The sequence below is a fragment of the Typopeltis vanoorti genome, chromosome 21, assembly GCF_054136105.1.
Source record: "Typopeltis vanoorti isolate ZY-2024b chromosome 21, IOZ_Tvanoo_1.0, whole genome shotgun sequence".
Classification (NCBI taxonomy): Eukaryota; Metazoa; Arthropoda; class Arachnida; order Uropygi; family Thelyphonidae; genus Typopeltis; species Typopeltis vanoorti.
Window position 1 is genome coordinate 85,685,719 of NC_143569.1, and position 24,855 is coordinate 85,710,573.

The following is a 24,855-nucleotide window of genomic DNA, read 5'->3' on the forward strand; positions in this document are numbered from 1 at the left end:
TGGCAGAATGATTTTAAGGAATGCCAGCGGTAGGGGAGGTAACTGAATCAGTCTAAATAGTAGAATTACCAAGTGAACACTTTGTAAGAGTATATCATCTAGGTGGTGATATTGCAGAAATGAGAGAGAGCCAAAGACTTATACGGGAACTGAGGTAAATGAAAGGGAAGTGCATAGCATATTAGAGAACCTTAATGTGAAATACAACTGTGGGATTAGATACCAGCTTGAGGTTTATGTGAAGCGCTGATGGAATTGTCAGTGCCCTTGAACATGTTGTTTAATCTAAGTCTTAGCTCTGGGTTAGTGCGGGGGTGGAAAGAGGGGAAATAGTTCCATTGCATAAAGGATGCTCAGAGACTGATGTAGCAAATTACCAATTGATCAGAATATCAGGAGTTGTTGTCCAAGTATTGAAGAAGTTGGTCAAAAACAGAATACAGGAATGGATAGGTGGAAATGGGATACTGTATGCGGTATGGGGAGCATGGTTTTGTGATAGGTAGGTCATCCCTCAGTAACTTGCTCATGTTGTATAATATAGTGACAGCTGAGTTGGATAAAGGTAATGGGTTTACAGGATACTGCTATACTTTGTAAATCAGTAAACTGCAGCAAATGGCGGATGGATATAGAGTTGGTGAGATGGATAGGAGGGTGGTTGAGTAGTTTATTCAGGAGTAGAGTCCAGAAGAAGGCCTGTGAACTAGTGGCATGCTGCAAGGTTCTGTTCTTGGACTGCCACTGTTTACTTTGTTCATTAATGATACAGGAAAGAATCTGAGAGGAATTGTTCAGTTATTTGCTGAGGATGCAAAGTTGGGTAGAGCAATAGTGAATACAGATGATGTCAAAATTTTGCAGGGTGATTTGGATAGATTGGCAGACTGGGCATAGGACAGTGGATTCCAGTTTAATGTGGCAAAGTGTATGGTTATGCATTTTGGGGTGAAAAGATTACCACATTGATGAAACTGTATTCTAGGAAATTGATGAAGGCAGAGACTTGGTAGTGTTAGTGGATCTGGAGTTAAAGTTTAGGGGGGGGGGGGCACATAGCAAAAGTGGCTAAAGCAACTCATCAGATCACTTGGTTACTGAAGAATACTTTGATGAGCAGAGACAAATAGGTTATTGTTCCGCTTTATTTAGCCTTGATAAGACTCCCATCCTGACTACTGGTGCAGATCTGGGTGCCAGGGTTTCTCGGTGATGAGGAAGAGGTGGAGAAGATCCAGAGGCAAGTGACCAAGATGGTAGTAGGTCTATGGAATGAACCTTATGAGAACAGGTTGAAGATTTGTGGGTTATAGAAGCTGGTTGATAGGTAGAAAAGGAGTGATATGATTGAGACATAAAGTTACTGAGGGGTTTATAAGATTAATTCAGAGGAAAATTTTCAGAACATGTGTGTGTGGTGGTAGGAGAACTAGGGATCATCCATGGAAACCGAATAAGAGTGTGGTTAGCAAGGCTGTTAGAACTAGGTGTTTTTGCTTGGAGAATAGTGAATGAGTGGAATAGGTTGCCAGAGTCTGTTGTGGATTCCATGACTGTGAATGAGTTCAAAGCAAAGTGATAGCTACTGTTAAAATGTTGGATACTTCTTGACATGATGTTTAGGGCCTCTCTCAATGAGTCTCAGGACTCCTTGGAGTTACCTATCTATAATAATAATAATAATTACAAGGTGGTGGTGCTAGAACAGAAAATAATCTTTAAAGGTATTTATGGCGTTACTACAAACAACAAATTACATGATAACCACAGTAATTAACTTTCATGAAAGTACATACGTTTTGTACTGAAAATAACAGTACATCATCAGTGTGTAAAAACAAGCAAACCAAAGAACAGGAATACAGGGTTTTTACAACAATTAGTTTACCATTTAAAAATGGTTGCTGTAAGCCTAGATATTAATATATTAATAATATTAAAACTATTTTTTAATTTAATGAAAACTATTTTTAATTTATAAAATGAGTATCTCCTGGACTTTTGGGAGACAGAGAGATAGAATCCTTCTGGTTCAGGCTAGACTGATGTAAAAGGGCTTTGCAACTTTCTTTGAAAAGATGTTTGTATTTAAAACTTCTTCTATGGAGAAGACAAGCTTCATCCCTGATAGCTTGTTTAGTGTCAATACTAAATAGACACTAAACTGTTTAGTGTCAATACTATGCTTTGCCAGACCAGCCCAGACTTTTGATGTTTCACATATTCAATGTAATATCGATGTTCATTAATTCTTTTTTCCATAGAATGGTCTGTCTGCCCAAAGGATGTTAAATTACATTCACAAAGAATCTAGTAAACACAAGATTTTGTTGATAGAAAAATATGTGGGAATAAGCTGATACTACTTCAGAATTCTACCAATAGGTTCAGAAATACCAGAAATGTAAGGGATTGGAACCCTTCAGTCTTTTGAAGATTCCTTAGATGTTTGAATTTAGGAGTCAGTTTTCTGCTGATGGAGAGGAGCATATATTATGTGCTCTATTAATTAAAGATTTGATAACACCAAGTCTGCTCTGGCAAAGCATAGTATTGACATTAAACACAGTATTTGGTGGGATGAAGCTTGTCTTCTCCATAGACAATAAATATCAAGCAGGTGGCAAGATATTCTGGTGGTTGTTGAAGAAGCACAGAAATGGAGGAAAGAGTGCTGTAAAAGGAATTAGAGATGATAAAGGTGACATGAAAACTGGAGAAAAAGATATCCTTGATGTATGGAGTAATTACTTTGAAAATTTGCTAAATAAAACAATCAGTGACAGCACAGTGGTAAAAAACACTGACCAGGCATGCAATCAGGAATACATATCCATACTTGAAGTAGAAAAAGCCATCAAAAGCCTGAAATGTGGAAAGGTAGCTGAAGTAGATGATGTTCGACCAGAAATACTCAAGTATAGAGGTATATAAGTCGTACAGTGGCTTCACTGCAAAGTTAAAAAGGCCTGGACAGAGGGACGAATTCCAGATCATTGGAGTAGAGCTCTCGTAGTATCCATATATAAAAAGGGAAATTAAACTGAATGTGAGAATTACAGAAGTATTTCTCTGCTGAGTGTTCCTGGCAAGATATATGCAAGTATACCTGAGAAACAGTTGAGAATAATTGTGGAAGGGAAGCTTGGTGAAGAACAAGCTGGATTCAGGCCAAATAGAGGCTGTCAGTATTAGATTTTCACTTTTTGACAAATAGTTGAGAAATCATGGGAATATAACAAAGATCTATATTTAAGATCTGGAGATCTAATATTTGTAGATTTGGAAAAGGAATATGAAAAGGTGCCAAGAGAGAAGCTATTCAAAACACTACAGTTATATGGTGTAAATGTGACATTATATCAAATGACATTATATTATTATATGAACTTCATTTATTAGTAACTGCCATTAAAATTCACACCATTTTAAAATGTTCCAGACATTGTATGTGCAGTTATTTTTACTTTGAGGAAGCTAACCCAAAAGCTGTAGCAGCATTATTAAGAGATGTGCCATGAGGACACATGAAAGAAGAGTATCCTTTGTTAGAAAAGGAGGTAGAGCTTCCTAATATATTTTCTTTGCTTGGCTGAAAAAATAAAATAAAATAATAAAATAACAGCTCTGGAAGCTGTTCAGTTGTCATTAGATGTCCATTCGTTACTCTTTATTAAATATGTCTGTTGATTGTCTCTAATTTAGATGCAAATTACATATATATAGTTCTTTATCTTGAGAGAGAGAGAGATTAGTCATTTAGGGAGGCAGATGTCTTTCTGTGAGATGCAAATTGCTCTTAGGTCAATTTTATGTTTACCAAATATTTTCTTAACATACTAAAATGTATCTGCGATTGTCTGCAAACCATGAAATCTACTAGTGTATTTGCCATTTGGGTTTGTTATTTTTAATAGTTTTTATATATATGTATATATGTATACTTTCTGTATGCTTGTCATCATCTTATAGCTTTAGATGCAGTTCTGTTTTTATAAACAATGTTATTAAACTATATTAATTGCTTTCTGATTTTGGTACTTTTTTTTTTTTTTTTTTAATATTGCAAATGTATTTCAGAACCTCCTGGCTTTTACCTTTTTTTCAAAATGCAACATATGATTTTTTTTAAAATATTCATTTTGTGATAATATCTGGTTGTGAAAACATTATTATTATTGTGATTCAGGCCTCCATGGAGTTACAAGACTCATTGTGGGAGGCCTGCCCTATAAAAAAAAATTCCTCCCTCCTTCTCAGTGGTATGATAGACTTCATAGAGTCTATCATACCACTCCTTGAATCCACCATTGACTGTTCGTGCTCTCACCATTTTATCAGGCAATGCATTTCATAGTTCAACCACCCTCAATGCAAAGAAATTACTCCTCTCCTTACCCTCTTGCTCACAATTTCCTATTGTAACTTCCAGGCTTGGCCACTTGTCCTTGCTCCTTTCCCCTGTTCCACCAAATGAAAGAACTCCCTAGTGTAACTACCTCTCAATAGTTTAAAAGTCCCAATCATATCACCTCTCCTTCTTCTATCTACCAAACTCTGCAGTCCACATTTCCTCAGCCTATCCTCATAACTAACATTGTACAGTCCTGATGTCACCTTTGTTATCTGCCTTTGCACTCTTTCCACAGTTAATTTATCCTGTTCAAGTCCTGGGGACAAAATTTGAGCACAATAGTCCAGGTGTTGTCTGATCAGGACTTTATACATGGAATAACAACTCTTACCTCTGCAGGTCAGCATCCTTCTCAGTATTGCAGCAATCCAGTCTCTGACTCCATGGGATCTTAGGCTAATAATAATAATTTTTATATGTCTGGTAATAATTTCCTGTTGTTTTGTTTAGATCTCCAGCCAATAATAATTTTGCCTTTGTCTTTGTATTGGTTGCCTTTTCTAATACCTCAAAAAATTCCTCCACTTCTTCCTTAGTAGTACCTTCTTCTGGGCCCATAGGCACAAATAAGTGTCAGTGTCCAGTTCCCCCCATTCTGATATTAGCCCATGTCACTCTAATTGTTTTTGCCTGCCATTGAAGAAGATTATCCTCATATTTAGCTGGAATATAATATCTTGTATTTGTTGCTTTTCCCTTCTTTGTTTTGGTAAAACTTATTATGTCAGTCTGGTACTTATCCAATTCTGCTTGTTCCATTTTTTTCCATATATATATATAAATTTCTTTCTAGAGCCTTCATAGCTCAGTCAGTGTAGACGAAGTCCTTTGTTCAGAAAGACCTGGATTCAATTCCTCTCAGTGACATGAGGAACTTTTATCCGGTCGCTTTCGACTAAAGGTGAGTTAGACGATCTCATACGGAGGTGGAGGGTTTTTCTCCCAGAAACTCTGGTTTTTTGTCCCACAGAAGAGGCAAACTCTATGACAAAAAAACATCTCCTCCCCCCAAAGTCAGGCTGTGCAATAAGTTGGTTGGGATCGTGTGTAAGGTTGGCATCATGTAAAAAGGCCAATCCCAAATAAGGCATCAGAGGAAGAATATAAATTTCTTTCTATATAAAAACGTTTCAAATTTCGACTTATCTTTTTATATATAGAGAGTAGATAGATAGATAGATATATATATATATATATATTTCAAAAAATAGATTTAATGACTCCAAGACCGAGATAACATTTTACAAGATTTTAATGATAAATACTACTAGTTTCGGCATATAGCAGCCTTCTTCAGGTATTTATAAAGGAAAGGAATACTAATAAACATTGAATTATTTAAATAAACAAACTGGAAATTACAGGTACAAATTGCCTCACATAATCGATACATAAAAACGTTGTATTTTTCAAGTTGTTCCAACTGGCGTGCCATTGTTTGTTGCAATTGTGCGTGCAAGTTCACGTGAACGCCAATATTGAATAACTGCAGCATGGCTATCTGGGATGTTATAACTTAAATTATTATTTAAGTGGACCGGGTTCAGTAGGATTTCCCTTGATTCTACGATTTTTCTTTCAAACTCATCTTCACAGCGAAAAATATTTTCTGATCTATTCCAGCATACAGAGTGGCTTTGTTGGTCATCATTAGGATTATTTGAAAAAAGAACATGACTGGATAACGCAGTTGCATGAGATCTTTTGTATGAGATGTCTCTCTTATGCTCTTCTATGCGTTGTTCAATAGATTTGTTAGTTTGACCAAAGTATGGGATATTGCAATCACACCACAATTTATATACTCCAGGGTACTTAAGGTTGTGATGAGTAGGTTTTGGATGGCTGATTAGAGAGCGGATTTTTGGAAGTGTGGTGAAGAAGGTCCTGATATTATATTTTTTAAGGACTTTAGCTATTTTCTTAGAGACTGTGCTAATGTATGGAATAGAGATGCTACCTTTAAAATTAATAGTCTCTGTTGTGCACTGCTTAGGAGGGTTCAGAAGAAGTTTCTTAATTGTTTTTTCAGAGTATCCATTTTGTTTAAAAATAAGAGTGAGGTGATTCATTTCTTTTTGTAGTTCATCTTGTTCATTTAAGAGAGAACGTGCTCTGTGTCCTAAGGTAGATATAATTCCAAGTTTTTGTGGTGGAAAATGATGAGAAAGATTATGCAGATATCTATTGGTATGCGTAGGTTTTCTGTACATAGAGATTTTTAATCTTTCAGAGTATCGTGTAAGCATAACATCCAAAAAAGGTAAAGAGTTATTATTTTCTATATCAGCAGTAAATTTTATATTAGGATGTTGGATGTTTAGATGACGAAGAAAATCTGTGAGAGCTGTGTGCCCGTGATTCCAAATAATGAATATATCATCAACATATCTTTTCCAAACTTTTGGTTTAAATGAGAAGGAAGATATGGCTTTCTTTTCAAAGTCTTCAAGGAAGATGTTAGCTAGCACAGGGGACAAAGGGTTGCCCATTGCCAGGCCTTGTTTTTGTTGGTAAATGGAGTCCTTATATCTGAAGTAACCAGAATGAATGCAATGCTTTAATAAAGTGAACATTTTTTTGGATAATTTATCCTGTAGTAATGTAAGTACCTCGTCCTTTCGCTGAGGAGATCCATTTTAGCATTACGATAGATTCTTTTAGTTTTTCCCAATTTCATCTCTTTTAAAGAAAAGATAACAACGGAACGCGCTAAAAGAATCTATCGTAATGCTAAAATGGATCTCCTCAGCGAAAGAATTACAGACACAAAACGTAGTTTAGCTTTTTTGTTCAGCACTAAAAGATGTTTAACTCAAAAACTTGAAGAAATTATGGATAATGTTAACTTACATGATTTTATCATTAACAGTGAAGCACAAGCCACACGAATACAAAACAAGAATAAATACACCCTTATCAAGAAATTTGATAATCTATTAAGGATACAAAACAGATCTGGTCATAGTGATGCCCGTATTAATCCTGAAAAGGTTGTAGTGAATAAATCTTCTCATATGTTAAAGGATGCAGAAACGAATATTCTTAGCAAAGGTCTCAATTTTATTCCCTCACCAAAATTTATCCCTAAAGAATCTCTTCTTACAAAAATAGAAAAAGCATGTTCACTCATTCCTAATCATTTGGCGAAACTTCTTCGTATTGAATCGATTTTCATTATAAATAATGCCAAACCTCCAACAGATAATATTTCAGTGGCTGAAAGAAAAGCCCTAAAAAATCTAAAACAGAACAGTAACATTATTATTTTACCTGCAGATAAAGGCAACTCTACGGTCATCCTCAACTCTGAAGATTACCACAACAAAATGCTTCAATTACTTGAAGATAGTTCAATATATTCAATTCTTCAGGAAGATCCTACAAGAGAATTACAAAACCGTACAAACAACTTGTTAAAGACTGCGAGTGAACTTCCTCATAATATTCGCCTCTCATTACGCTCTCTACATCCTCTTATCCCACGCATCTATGGAGTTCCAAAAATTCATAAAGAAAACATCCCTCTTCGCCCAATTGTGGAAGGAATTGATTCACCTACATATAAACTTTCAAAATATTTAGCAAAGTACCTCAAGTGTTTCTCCAATAAATCTTCATCTTTCATCAAAAACACCACAGATTTTGTTTCTCATATTAAAGATATTCCCATCGATGATAATGATATTCTAGCTAGTTTGGACATTATATCTTTATTTACTAACGTTCCTACGGACGAGGTACTTACATTACTACAGGATAAATTATCCAAAAAAATGTTCACTTTATTAAAGCATTGCATTCATTCTGGTTACTTCAGATATAAGGACTCCATTTACCAACAAAAACAAGGCCTGGCAATGGGCAACCCTTTGTCCCCTGTGCTAGCTAACATCTTCCTTGAAGACTGAAAAGAAAGCCATATCTTCCTTCTCATTTAAACCAAAAGTTTGGAAAAGATATGTTGATGATATATTCATTATTTGGAATCACGGGCACACAGCTCTCACAGATTTTCTTTGTCATCTAAACATCCAACATCCTAATATAAAATTAGGATGATATAGAAAATAATAACTCTTTACCTTTTTTGGATGTTATGCTTACACGATACTCTGAAAGATTAAAAATCTCTATGTACAGAAAACCTACGCATACCAATAGATATCTGCATAATCTTTCTCATCATTTTCCACCACAAAAACTTGGAATTATATCTACCTTAGGACACAGAGCACGTTCTCTCTTAAATGAACAAGATGAACTACAAAAAGAAATGAATCACCTCACTCTTATTTTTAAACAAAATGGATACTCTGAAAAAACAATTAAGAAACTTCTTCTGAACCCTCCTAAGCAGTGCACAACAGAGACTATTAATTTTAAAGGTAGCATCTCTATTCCATACATTAGCACAGTCTCTAAGAAAATAGCTAAAGTCCTTAAAAAATATAATATCAGGACCTTCTTCACCACACTTCCAAAAATCCGCTCTCTAATCAGCCATCCAAAACCTACTCATCACAACCTTAAGTACCCTGGAGTATATAAATTGTGGTGTGATTGCAATATCCCATACTTTGGTCAAACTAACAAATCTATTGAACAACGCATAGAAGAGCATAAGAGAGACATCTCATACAAAAGATCTCATGCAACTGCGTTATCCAGTCATGTTCTTTTTTCAAATAATCCTAATGATGACCAACAAAGCCACTCTGTATGCTGGAATAGATCAGAAAATATTTTTCGCTGTGAAGATGAGTTTGAAAGAAAAATCGTAGAATCAAGGGAAATCCTACTGAACCCGGTCCACTTAAATAATAATTTAAGTTATAACATCCCAGATAGCCATGCTGCAGTTATTCAATATTGGCGTTCACGTGAACTTGCACGCACAATTGCAACAAACAATGGCACGCCAGTTGGAACAACTTGAAAAATACAACGTTTTTATGTATCGATTATGTGAGGCAATTTGTACCTGTAATTTCCAGTTTGTTTATTTAAATAATTCAATGTTTATTAGTATTCCTTTCCTTTATAAATACCTGAAGAAGGCTGCTATATGCCGAAACTAGTAGTATTTATCATTAAAATCTTGTAAAATGTTATCTCGGTCTTGGAGTCATTAAATCTATTTTTTGAAATGTATAACAACCGAGTAAAAACTAATCGCCACATATATATATATATATATATATATATATATATATATATATATTTTTTTTTTTTTTTTTTTTTTTTTTTTTTTTGCAGTTTAAGAGATATGTGAACAAATTAAGAAGTAAAAGTACTGTGTATAAGAAGAAACGACAAGAGATGGCAGAGCTGAAAGCAGAATGCGGAGTTTTAACTAGAACAATAGAAATTCTACAACAGAAGGATACTTCAGTGTCGGATAATCTGGTACATATTTTTGTGCATATAATTTCATTATTCATACTCTTTGCTTGAAGTCAATTAAAGTTAATAAAAATGCATTCTTCTTTTATTATAATCTCTGACTTGGTATCTGGCTATATGCATCCCAGCATTAAATTAACTAATTTAATATATTCTGTTAACTAATTCATTATTTATAGAATTGTTTTAGCAAAGATAACCTACATCAAGCTGGGTTTTAAAAAGTATTATTGTTAGAAATTAAGCGGATAAAAATCCTATGTTGTTATATAGCCAGTAAGTGAAACTCAAGATCGAGAACTACGATCTATATGAGTTTCAATGCCGAAAAACTATCGGCGAAGGCAATTCGAAGCAAAGGTGGAGGAAGCTCCCTCACTATTCTTGATATTCTCTCATAATGTAAAACACAGCTCCTAGGAGATGTAATACTGTCATTACATTATGAGGAGAGGTCACTACCCAGACCGGTTTCAACCTTTTTTGAGGTCTCATCAGTGAGCAGGTAGACCTGGAAGATATCAAAGCTTAGTGAAAAGAACTTACATACCTTCACTATACAAATGCCATAAAGGTGTGCTTATATTTTGTAATTAAAATGAAAAGCCAAACGGCTAGTTTTCTGGCAATTTAATAGAAATTAAGCGGATAAAAATCCTATGTTGTTATATAGCCAGTAAGTGAAACTCAAGATCGAGAACTACGATCTATATGAGTTTCAATGCCAAAAAACTATCGGCGAAGGCAATTCAAAGCAAAGGTATAACAACATAGGATTTTTATCTGCTTAATTTCTATTAAATTGCCAGAAAACTAGCCATTTGGCTTTTCATTTTAATTACAAAATATAAGCACACCTTTATGGCATTCGTATAGTGAAGGTATGTAAGTTCTTTTCACTAAGCTTTGATATCTTCCAGGTCTACCTACTCACTGATGAGACCTCAAAAAAGGTTGAAACCGGTCTGGGTAGTGACCTCTCCTCATAATGTAATGACAGTATTACATCTCCTAGGAGCTGTGTTTTACATTATGAGAGAATATCAAGAATAGTGAGGGAGCTTGCTCCACCTTTGCTTCGAATTGCCTTCACCGATAGTTTTTTGGCATTGAAACTCATATAAATCGTAGTTCTCGATCTTGAGTTTCACTTACTGGCTATATAACAACATAGGATTTTTATCCGCTTAATTTCTATTAACTTGCCAGAAAACTAGCCGTTTGGCTTTTCATTGCAATTACAAAGTATTATTGTTAGTTTATAAAATAGTAGAAACTTGTTTAGCATTTGATCTTTTTGTCTTGTGGACATAATCAGTATCAAGGAATAAAATTAACCTTGGGATAATTAATTAAAATTCAATTAATATAGTTAATTAAATGTTGGAGATGAATTTCATTCTCAGTCTGAGACCATTGTTCCCTTATTGGAGGTCTGAAATAGCTTGAAAATTTCCATGTTTGGTCTCTAGAGCAGGGTTTCCCGACTGTGTAAAAAAAAAAAAAAGGAAAAAATATCTGAAATTAATAAAGTAGGGGGAAAAAATCCTTAGTCCACCCATGGCATGAATGTACTATAAGTTTCCAAAACCCTTTCATGGGTAGGAGTCACATGAAATATATCCTAAGTGTGTCAGACTGTTAAGTGTGGGTGATATACTCACCATCAAGTAAGAGCATTACTAGAAATAAATGATTATCAGAAAATTATTTGCTTAATAGATTAAAATTTCTATCAAACAGTAAATTACACACAAAAAAAAACAGTAAAATGCTGGCATGGTTGGCCAAGTGGATAGCATACCCACTCTCCAACCAACAGATTGTGGGGTTTGAATCCCACCATGGGCATGGATGTTTGTAAACGCTTGCTCTGGATGAGCTCCTGGAGTTTATGAAGGTTTGTCTATTAAAAGTACAACCATTTTAAACCATTGATAAAATTTATTACTTTAGCTCTTAGCTTGAATATTATGTCAGCTTAATATTCAGGATATTAAATTATTATGCATTTTCCTATTAATATTGCAGAGATAATAATTTAGTTATTAACTAAAGTTAATGAGTTTAGCTATTGTTCTTCACAAAGCGTTAATGATACCAGGCTTATTATTACTAAAGTACAACTTAAGGTGACATCCTTCCTGAAGCATGATGGAAGATTCACTGTGCAAGAGTAATAACATCTAAGAATCAATCTGTAAATGAGTTAATATTATGTCACCATTTGGTTGATTGTTTGGACAAAATTCCATATGATGTGCTTCCATCTATGTTAAAACTGCATGATCATATGGAATTTTGTCCAAAAATTGGTATATGCTGAACTATAAGACAGGATGTGTGACTAATAAATCAAGACAGCAGCTTCTTAAAGCATTGCTTTGGTATGAAAAAAACTTCATATCTTTTATAGGAATCTGCAGTACATGAGAAGTTATCAAGTAGATGAAACAGTTTACTTCCTCAAGCAAGATTTTCCTGCAGATATTGTCATCCTATTTGACTACTTCATGTACCAAAACAAACTTTACCAACAAACTGAGGGACATCAATGGGTAGTCCTCTTTCTCCTACAGTAGTTAACTACTTCATTGAAAGATTTGAACATCATATACTTAATAGCATCCTTCCTAAGCCATCCTTATGTTACAGATATGTTGATGATATGTTTGGGACTCGTACAGACATACAAGAGTTTGTCTATTAGATCAACACTTTTCACCATCATATCCAGTTCACTCTTGAGTTAGAAGAAAACAATCATATTGCCTTTTAAAATCTCCTGTTACTTAGTCAACCAGATGTTAATCTTTACTTTTCATTATTCAGAAAGAAAATACATACTGGACTTTATATTTACTCTGTTTCACACCATCATAATTGTCAAAAATCTAGCACTGTTAAGACTTTAGTACATACTCTCTTTGCTCAACTGAATTGCTACTCTCCCAAAAAATAATTCACATCAAGTCCACATTCCTTACTAATGGCTTTACTGAATTGTGTGTTAACAAGATAATTAATATAATAAATTTAGTTTAATCCTTTATCCAAGCATAAGTAAACAAAGTTTGCGCCTGAATTATCTTCAGGACTGAGGCAACTCGTGGTAAAGGTGGACCAAGTTCTCATCACTCCTAGTCTTCGTATCTCCCATAATGCTATGCATTAAGGGAAGGGCCACTACCCAGACCGGTTTCGACCTTTATTGAGGTCTTGTCAGTGGAAGCCAGACCCAGAGGTGGTGATACTAAGGTGGAAGCAATGGAGAAGTCATATTTACCTATATGAGTTGAGGAGTGATGAGAGCTTGGTCCACCTTTACAACGAGTTGCCACAGTCCTGAAGATACTTCAGGTGCAAACTTTGTTTGCTTACACTTGGATAAAGGATTAAACTAAATTTATTATAGTCTAACCAAGTGGGAAAGAACTTCCAACATCTTTCTACGATCCAGAGTAATTTAATAATAAAGTGAGACACCTTTTGGCAACTCGTATAGGTAAATATGGCTTCTCCATTGCTTCCACCTTAGTATCACCACCTCTGGATCTGGCTCCCACTGACGAGACCTCAATAAAGGTCGAAACGGGTCTAGGTAGTGGCCCTTCCCTTAATGCATAGCATTATACATGTCTGCAAGGTGATGTGTTTTGCATTATGGGAGATACTAAAACTAGGAGTGATGAGAGCTTGATCCACCTTTACCATGAGTTGCCTCAATCCTGAAGATACTTCAGGTGCAAACTTTGTTTGCTTACACTTAGATAAAGGATTAAACTAAATTTATTATAGTCTAACCAAGATAATTAATAATTACAGAGGTGGTCCATCGTGTCACCATTCCCTATGTTAAAGGCACCTCAGAAGGTACAGCCAGACTACTTAGATCCATTGGCCTACACATGTCCTTCCATCCTATCAACAAGATGTTTACTTTTCTAGGCTCAGCTAAAGATAAACTTCTGTCCTTAGCTCACCCTGGGGTGTATCAAATTCCTTGCCAGTGTGGATTATCATATTTTGTCCAAACAGATAGATCAGCAGCCATACATCATGCTGAACATTTAGATTACATTAAGTTCCATGAGCCAGAGCAGTCGGGACTTGCAGAGCACACCATCCCTAAAAGACAGACATCGCATTCTTTGGAAGAAAATTGAGGTGCTACATAAAAGTTATAATCTACTGGAACGTATATACAAAGAGAATTGTGAGACCTTGCTACATCGACTGAAATTAAACTTAATTGAACTTAAATTATCTCTCTTATGGGAAATAGTTATTCGCAAATTCCAGAATTAACTTTGTAATTATTTTTTTTAATTTTTATATTTCATTGTATTGTTTTATTTGCTATTAAATCAGTTAAAGTCATTTTTATTAGAACCTTAATAGAATTGCACCATGATGCTCTACATCATGTATATATAGTTCGGAGGTTTCATTGTTGAATATAGCAGTTTCTGTTCTTTGTTTAATTTAGAAGTCATACTGAAGATGTCCTTGATACTAGGGTGAAAATTTTATACTAATAAAAATATATATGTAAGTAATCTGTTTTATTTTATATATTACTTTGCTAATTGTGTTGTTCTACTTGCCAGTTTGCCTGGTTTGTGGGATGAAAAACCAGATTTCTGGATGCCATGAAAAAAATGCCTCTGTTTGAGATGTTTGGAAAGTGAAATTGTTTATGAAAAGAAGTTCATTGAACAGGCCAAAGGAAATGGAAGAGAATTATTTCATTAAATCACAATTTGCTATAGTTGACTCTCACTGCAGCAAAATCATGGGGAATACAGGAATAGTTTGTTATAATGGATAGTTTACAATAGTGAACTTCTTTCAGCATAGCATTGTGTCTGTGGAACTTTGTTCAGAACTCAGTTGTGTGTTACACAATAAATTTGGTATGGCAATATTTGCTATAACAAGAGTTGACTGTATTACATAATCAATTTTGTAAGGTGTGTACATTCTAGACAGAACCACTAATTAGTTCTTTGGAAGCTGAGGTGAAACTAGATGAAAAGACAAAGATTGATGAGATATAGGTATTAAAGATTTTGCAAGAACTTGATGCAAACTCAGCAGCAGGATTAGATGGGATATTAGCTCTGGTGCTAAATGAATATGCAACAGAATTAGCATTGTCCCCCTATTTGGTTGTTTGTGTCTCAACACATGCATAATAACCAATAAGTGGAAGGAGGACAAGATAATGTGTGGAGTTTAGGAGATGCAACAAATTATAGACCATTTATCTCTGGACAAGTCATTAAGATCTTGTGAAGGCTAATTAGGATCTCTGCTTAATATTGGTCTTGCTTAGCAACCTGCTCACATTTTACAATACAGAGTAGAATTGAATAAAGGGAATGGATTTACTACAGTATTGCTATACTTTGCCATGGCATTTGACAGGATTCTGATATAGGAGTTTATTACACAAACTGAAAGGGATATGTTGTATCATACTTCTTACTTATTCATTGTTTTTACTTTTATTAGTTGTTGATTGATACTAGTCTGAATATAAAGAAATTTATATTATACTGCGCCACCCTATATTCAGATTAGTCTAAATAATATAGAGGAATCAATCATCAACTAAACTTATATTATCACATTATCTTCATTTACAGGCCGAGGTTACTAATATCATATAAGGCTTCCGCAAGGTTCGAATAAATTTTATGAGTGGTGCAATGAAGAAAAACCAGGCAAACAACAAATTGAATTCATTAAAATAAACATTTAATACAGGGTTATGAAACATGTACATTTAAGCATAATTTTCTAAGCAAGATAATCTTATTGAACAATATTCAAAATATCTCTGAGACACTAGTAGCCACTCGGTTTGGTTTAAAGATTAAAGTTAAAATTTACAGATCTTATTCTTCAACACTTTTATCACAACTTGTCTCTATTCAATGAGATAATTCACTTCTTTTATACATCATCTTAGTTCAAATACTCATAACAAACATTCAGCTGTCAATTCTATATTCTTCTGAATAATTGAAAATGGTTCACACAGTTCAATGTTCCAGAATTTTACAGTAATTATTCTTAAAGTAGAATTCTCTAATTCACTCTTAGTCAACAATCACTTAATTTAATTATGAGGCAGTTATCATTTCAAGGGGGAAACACTTTAAAGCTCCATACTTTGGCTATTTTTAGTAGAACACCACAGTTAATGTTAAGATATATCAGGCGGAGCTAACTTTTATTTCTTCACGCTGAAATGTAAAAAGGACTACTCTTACCGGGTTACACCTTTTACACACTGGATTCACTATAGGCACACTTAAAACTGTAGTTAACTATTACTTTGAAGTAACACTATTCAAAAGAAATTTTCGCTATAATAACTGAATTTATAGACACAGAGTTATACAAGTCTTGACGCACTCGTTTTTAGTAATCTACTAATTCCTTATTTTCTTCTATGCATTAAATTCAGCTTTGCACTATTCTTCCTCAAAACATTTGGAATTCGTCGTTATATTAGAATTCCGTAGAAATATTCCGAATTGCCTATTAATTCCTGGCCCTTTCTTAATCGATTTACGGCATTTCCAAATCCCCTTACTGCCACTAATTACTTCACTCCTTGCTGTCCTAAACGCTTCTCCCCTTTACTTTCGTTTTCCAATCAAATATGCTTATTCTTTCCCACCCAAAATCCAGTTCTAACCAGTTCAGCTTACATCCTACTGGCCTCTCTCCATATACATAGCCGTTCACGTTCTAAGCACACGCTAACTAAAAACAACTCAGTTCTCCAACTGTAACCAATCAAATCACATCAGCAGAATTCCACACATTTACATTTTCTTTCAGAAATAACAAATAAAAAAATTAATCCGTAGTTCACATAAAATACATTTAAATATGATAAATACAAATTCTTATAATATATATGCACAGCTTCTTATAATATTAACACAGGAATAAATAAAATAAATTGAATGACATTTTAACACAGAGTCCTTTCATTACTAATACATATCCCAAAATTATATAATTAAACAATAATAAACAAACTCAAAGTAATTATATGAATGATAATTTATAAGCAAGAGACTAACAACAAATGATATTTACAAGTCTTGCTTAAGTTATGGCAGATTATGTTAAATGTGAATGAAGTATTATAATTCCCAAATATCTTCATTCAAAATTTAACAGATAAATATACTTTGGATGAAACTTCCTGATAGAATGATCACTGAATATCTCAACTATGTCTTCTGCAACAGTTACCAATCTACTACTGTCATATCCATTAACATCATCTTGCCATAATTATTCTTCTCTCTACTTGATTACTGAATATCTTGATTATGTCTTGTGCAGCAGTTACCAATCTACTACTGTCATATACATTGACATCATCTTGCCATAATCATTCTTCTTTCTACTTGCCATATTTTAAAAAAAATTCCTGATGATATTTCTTGCTCTGATTTGCTAATTTCTGCTTGTACTGCACTTTTGCTGTGCTTACCAACTGAGTCACTCCTGGTCTGATCTTTATACTCTTTATACAACTGATTATTATTATTATTATTATTATTATTGTTCCGGGAAACTCCAAGGAGTCGACAGACTCATCGAGGGAGGCCCTAACATCATGTCAAGAACAACTATTCAACATTCACACAGTATCTATCATACCTTGCCTTGAACTCATTCACAGTCGTAGCACCCACAACAGACTCTGGAAGCTTATTCCACTCATTTACCACTCTCCAAGTAAAGAACCTAGCTCTAACACCCTTGTCAACCACGCTCTTGCCCAGCTTCCATGCATGGCCCCTAGTCCTCCCACCACCAGTCATATTTTCAAAAATATCTTCTGGATCAATCTTATAAAAACCCTTCAGTAATTTGAATGTCTCGATCATATCACCCCTCCTTTGCCTATCGTCCAATTTCTGCAACCCACAAATCTTCAACCTATTCTCATAAGGTTCATTCCACAGACCTGCTATCATCTTGGTCACTCATCTCTGGACCCTCTCCACTTCCTCCCCATCACGAAGAAACCCTGGTGCCCATAGCTGGGCACAGAAGTCCAGATGGGGTCTTATCAAGGCTCGATACAGAGGAACAACAACTTGTTCGTCTCTGCATGTTAAAGTATTTTTCAGAAGCCAAGTGATTTGGTGAGCTGTTTTAGTTACTTTTGCAATGTGCCCCCTAAACTTCAACTCCCTATCCACCAACACTCCCAGATTTCATGCTTAAACTCTTCAGTCATCCATTTGACACCTACTTTATTCAGTCTTTTGATCTTTGGAAGACATTCACACATTAATGATGTTATGCATTTATCAGTTCCCAAGCAGCATTTATTTCTTTTCCGTTCAACTCTTCATTCCATGCTATAATTCCACATGTATCCTTTCCTTGTGGAATACTTCATAATGTTATGATCACTCTCACCAACTGGAGCAAGTGTGAAACCCCCACTCAAAATCACATCCTCTGATGAATTGATCAGAACTAAAACCCTTGATCCTTGCGTGCCATCCTTTACATACTGACTAAGATAGTTCTCTCAAGAAATTCATTTTCCTTATTCCCAAAGGCTATCTCTTCATTCCAATCTATACTGCCATAATTAAAACCATCCATAATAATCAGTCTTCTTTTGTTCACTAAAGCAAGTTAGGGGTATTGGTAGATAAGGAGATGAAGTTCAGAGGACACATTGCTAAGGTGTCCAAGATTGCACATAGGATTACTTGGTTGTTGAGGAACACACTGACATCCAGAGATAAAGAGGTTATTATTCCCCTTTATAAAGCATTGATACTTCCACATTTGGATTACTGTGCTCAGGTCTGGTCACCTGGATTCCTTGGAGATGAGGAGGCTGTGGAGAGGGTTCAGAGAAGAGTGACCAAGTTGGTGAGTGATGTAAAAAATGCTCCCTACATTGATAGATTGAGAGCTTGTGGATTGCAGAGATTGGTTGATAGGCGAAGAAGAGGGGATATGATAGAAACATTCAAATTACTAAAAGGTTTTTATAGGATTGATGCAGGGGAAATGTTTCAGCTGTGTGATAGTGATGGAAGAACAAGAGGTCATCTCTGGAAATTAAAGAAGAGTGTGGTTAACAAAGGTGTCAGAACAAGGTTTTTTGCCTGGAGGGTGGTGAATGAGTGGAATTCATTGCCTGACTTTGTTGTGAGCTCTTCATCTGTAAATGAATTCAAGAAGAGATATGACAGATATTGTTTTGCTAGCTTGGGTCTCCCGCGATGAGTCTACTGACTCCATGGAGATACCCGTAATAATAATAATAAAGTTGCTTATACATTTCTTCACTACACTTCCTCAGAACCATTGCCATTATTTCCCTCTTTCATGTCTAAATTATGTGGACATAATTCTTCTGCTATCATCAATAGCACTCTCCCTCCTTTTGATATCATCTTCATTTAACCATGTTTCACTTATTCCAAAAATTTTTGGATGAATAAACTCAATCGGTGAAACAATTTCATCCTCTCTTATTTTTGATATTCCTGGCATTTGTAAATAAATGCAACAGTTCACTTTTAGGGTTATAACCAGTCCTATCCAAGTCATCTGTTAGTTGCGATTTTCCCACCACACCTGCTCTTGCCCAGTCATCTTTATTACTGCTTACTCCACATATCTCCTCAGTCTCAACTACCCCCCACCACACACACACACACACACACACATCCTGATCTATTCCATTCCTATACTGATATCATCTCTCATACACCCATTTACTACTACTACTACTTCTAATATCCACTCTTCCTATGCTATGTCTCCCCCCACCCTATTTTCCTGTATCTCTTGCATTCCTATTCTCTCTTCATCTTTCACACTACTATTTCCATTGTCAAGCACTTCAGTCTCTTCTGTTCCACTCTCCTGATCTTTAACTTCACCTTCTACTAATTCTGATTTCCTGTTTGCATCACACCCTACACTTCCTTCTGGCAACATCACAACAGTTTCACCGGTTCACTCACTCCATTCAAGTGCAGTCCATTGCTTTTATAGTTCTCTGCATTCTTCCCTGAAATATATCCCTCACATTTACAGACTGCACTTCCTTTTCCTCGCAAAGCTCTGCTAGCATACCATTCATGATTATCACTCTCCATCTCAACTCATCATTGTCATACCTTGGCAAACACACTAATAACCTTTCCCATTATGCTGTTATGTTTCATTCTCCTCATTAACCTCCTGATATCCATCCTTACATTCTCCTTAATAATGGCAAATACCTGTTGGATTTCTACTCAGGATATGGACTTATTGATAGTGATGTTTTCTCATTGGTGCAGGACACTAGAGTGTACAGAGGATTTGAAATTGGAAGTGATCACCATTTAGTCTTGAGCAGGATAAAATTGAATTTCATATTGAAAAGAAGAACATGTAAGAAAGTTTTAAAGAATAAAAGTTGAGCAGCTCTCATATGTGAACTGTAGACTAAAATACACAAACATTATTCAAGTATTCTCTGCCAGTTTGGCAAGAAAAAGACCCAGAGGAAGACCAAGATATAAGCAGATTGATACAGTAAAAAGTGTCTTAGAAGGCAGAAATATAAGATCTGATAATGTTGGAGTCTTGACAAGTAACAGATTAATTTGGAGGAAAATTGCAGATAGGAAGTTAGTGGTGATGTACGTTTTTCATGTAATACTATCATATCCTGTATGAATTGGAAAATGAGCATGAATTATCTTGTTTATTCTCCCTCCTGGAAATCATGTCTTATGGCCTCTCTCATTAACCAATCCTGTAATAATGGAATCTCCATACAATGATATTCTGAAGTCATTCGTCACTTTTTTTTCTTTCAATCTATCCTTTTGCACTCTCATTTGTTTCCACTAAACATCTAATATCACTCTGCATATTCCTCATTTCATTTATCATTTTCAACAGCTCTTTCTTCAAATCATGAATTCTAGTAATCTCACTTCTTGTTCTGCCACACCTTTCATCTGTTTCTCATTCCTACTTCCTTTCACTTCCACATCACTCACTTTCCTTTCTACATTCTTACATTCTTTCATTCCCTCAGTCTCACTAGCTTTTGTTTCTTTATTCACACAGTTTTTTTGCACCCACATGTATGCTTTCATTACTTCAGTGTGTTTGCACTCACTGATAACTCATGGTCTAACAGAATATCACACTTTCTACAAATCTCTCATCACCTGTTCAGTCTCTCCACAAACATATCTTTCATATTTTGGCATGCATACATGTTGCACTCACAACATTGAATAATTTTCAAAATGTCTGTGTCATTAACAGCATTTGATCTTTACTTTGCACGGTGTGCATATGTTGTTCATACTGCCATTATGTTCTGCTCAAGGCAAGATTCAAAATTTCAATTGAAAAAAGTCAGTAACAAATCCACTAAGCCCAACAATCATGTAGGGTCATTAAGCTATCAAAAATAAACAATATTATACTGAAATGTGAGCAGTTTTGTTAATTATTATGCAAAGCACTTACATTTTGTGGAAACTTACTGATGTTTCAAACTCATTTCGTTCAGAATCTGTGGCCTGTTGAGCTTTCTGTTACATGTTTTGCTTTGTCTTGTAATTATAAGAAAGATTGAACTGCCCATTGCTAGATCCTTGATCATTTCACAATACTACTAAGCATTTCTTATGATCATCTATTTTCCCTTAGGAATTATTATTATTATTATTATTATTATTATTATTATTATTATTATTATTATTACGGGCGACTCCGGGGAGTCCTTAGACTCATCGAGGGGGGGCCCTAAACAGCATGTCCACACAACTATATGACATTCTCACAGTGTCTCTCATACCTTGCCTTGAACTCGCTCACCATCATAGCACCCACAACAGACTCTGGCAGCTTATTCCACTCATTTACCACTCTAAAAGTAAAGAACCCAGTTCTAACATCCTTGCTAACCACACTCTTTCCCAGCTTCCATAGGTGTCCCCTAGTTCTCCCACTACCAGTCCTGTTCTCAAAAATATCCTCTGAATTAATCCTATAGAAACCCTTTAGCAATTTGTATGCCTCACATATCTCCCCTTTTCTGTCTATCAACTAATATCTGCAACCCACAAATCTTCAACCTGTTCTCATAAGGTTCATTCCATAGACCTGCTATCATCTTGGTCACTCGCCTCTGGATCCTCTCCACCTCCTCCCCATCAAGAAGAAACCTAGGTGACCAAATCTGGGCACAGTAGTCAAGATGAAGTCTTATCAAGGCTTGGTACAGAGGTACAAAAACTTACTTGTCTCTGCTCGTCAAAGTATATTTCAACAACCAAGTGAGTCGATGAGCTGATTTAGCCACTTTTGCAATGTGCCCTCTAAACTTCAACTCCCTATCCATCAACACTCCCAAGTCCCTGGCCTCATCAATCTTCTGGAGTACAGTTCCACCAATGTGATATACTGCTGCTAATCTTTTCACCCCAAAATGCATAACCTTACATTTTGTCACATTAAATTGACATCTGTTCTCCTTAGCCCAGAACTCCAATCTATTCAAGTCGTTCTGCAAGATTTTGTTATCTTCTGCATTCACTATTGCCCTACCCAACTTTGCATCATCAGCGAACAAATGAACTGTTCCTCTTAGATCCTTCCCTGTATCGTTAGTGAACAAATTAAACAGCAATGGTCCAAGAACAGAACCTTGCAGCACACCACTAGTCACAGGCCGTCTTTTGGACTCTACTCCTGAATAAACTACTCTCTGATATCTCTCCATCAACCACCCACCTATCCATCTCACCAACCCTATATCCATTCCCATATGTTGTAGTTTACGGATTAGAATTCCATGTTGTATCCTGTCAAACGCCTTTGCCAGGTCCAGCAGTATCACTGTAAACCCATTACCCTTATCCAGTTCAGCCGTCACTGTGTTATAAAACTTGAGCAAGTTACTGAGGCATGATCTATCCTTCACAAAGCCATGCTGTCCCCCATACAGTATCTCATTTTCATCAATCCATTCCTGTATTTTTCCCTTGACTACTTTCTCCAAGACCTTGACAATGACTCCTGATATGCTGATCGGTCAGTAATTTGCAACAGCTGGATCCTCCTTTATGCAGTGGAACTATTTTCCCCTCTTTCCACGCCTTCGGGACTAAATCAGACCCGAGACTCAGATTAAACAACATGGTCAAGGGCACTGATAATTCTTTAGCCGCTTCACGTAAGACCCGTACTGGTATACCATCGAATCCCACAGATGTATTCACATTAAGGTTCTGTAATAGACTATTCACTTCCACTTCATTCATTACAATTCCCGTATAAACTAATGGTTCTTTCATTTTTTCAATGTCACCACCTGGATGATATACTCTTGCAAAGTGCTCACTCAGTAATTCCACTATATCGACTGATTCAATGACCTCCTTACCATCGTCATTCCTTAAAATCATTTTGCCGTGTACAGTTTTTTTTTTTGGCTTGCAGCATATTGAAAGAACTGTTTGGGATTCTCTTTAGCTTGCATAGCTAGTTTCCTTTCATAATCCACTTTTGCTTTTTTTACCGCACTCGATACTCTTCTGGCCTGCAGGTCACCTCTTTCTTTAAATTCCCTCCACAGTTGTTTCTTTTTTTGCAGCTCAAGCTGAATGGTGTTATTCATCCATTAAACCCCTACTTGTTTTACTATTCGGACCCTAGGTATACAATCAGCCATAACCTCCTGTAAATGCTCCTTGACCACTTCCCATGCTCTATCGACATCCAGCCCTTGCAGTTGTACATGCCATGGCACTGATCCAAGCAATCGCCTAAGCTTGTCATACTTGCCAGCACAGTAATTCCACATATACCCTGTCTTAATCGAAAATTCCACATCTTTAGCCATCTCCCAGGTCAAGACCTTATTATCACTCTCACCAATAGGTGGCAACATTGTCATATTCATTACAATCAAATTCTCAGATGCTGTTACCAGGTCAAGCACTCTCACACCCATAGTATTTTCAATTACATGCTGTCTCAGATAGTTATCCCTTAATAATTGAATAAAATCCATTTCCTTCCTCACATATGTCCTCTCCTCCTTCCAATCAATGTTAGCATAGTTGAAATCCCTATAACCTACACATTCTATCCCACTAACTATATCATCTTCTGTCAGCCATGTTTCACTAAATGCCAATAACCTGTGGCCAGGAAGAGCCAATCAAGGCCAAAAATTCTTCATTCTTGTTCCTAATACTCCTGGCATTAGTATACATGAAATGCAGAGGTCCCTTTGTCCCACCCCTATCTTGATGCGTTATTCTAACTATCCCATTCCGATTTCTTTTCCTTAGTACTAGCTCAGGTACATTATATACATTCTTACACTCAACTGTCTCACTGATGTCCGCATATCCACTTCCCTCCCCTCCTTGGTAGTTCTAGTTTCCCTGGTTCTGCACATCCATTTTTACTTCATTCAGCAACACTTTTTTCCAGTCTCCACACAACAAATCCATTCAAATGCAGGCCATCCATCTTGTATAAATCCTTTTGCCCATCAAACTCATTCCACATGTCCATGAATTCCACACCACACCGTCTGCATAACCTGCACATAAAGTCATTTATGATTATGGCCCTCCTTCTCCTCTCTGTCATACCGCAGCAACAGACTCACCATCCTAACTCTGTCACTCTTTTCTTTCACTAACTTTAACAATACTTTCAAGTCCTCTCTCTCTCTTAAAAAATTTATCTCCTTTCAATTCATTCGTACCCGCCACAACTATCAATTCTTTCACCCTCTGTTTTTGCGCTCTAATACTTACATCCTTAAACTTCGCACCCGGTAAGTACAATTTAGTTAAACTCCCATCTATCACTCCTCTTAATAACGAGTCACCATACATCACTCTTTCCTTCATTTCAGAAACTCTCCCACTCTTACACTTATTTTCCTTTCAAAGACTTGTTTATTTCCATTAGCTGAGGCACTCGGG

At 35.8% G+C, this 24,855-nt stretch overlaps 1 protein-coding gene across 2 annotated transcripts in view; it reads left to right on the forward strand.

The window, feature by feature from the left end:
- Positions 1-24,855, forward strand: part of LOC150095072 (intraflagellar transport protein 81 homolog) — a 397,333-nt gene that overhangs the window by 281,614 nt on the left and 90,864 nt on the right. For both annotated transcript variants that reach the window (XM_090411322.1, XM_090411321.1), the window contains exon 11: positions 9,674-9,823. In XM_090411322.1, coding sequence (XP_090267448.1) covers positions 9,674-9,823 — 150 coding nt within the window. The remainder of the gene's footprint in view (positions 1-9,673; positions 9,824-24,855) is intronic.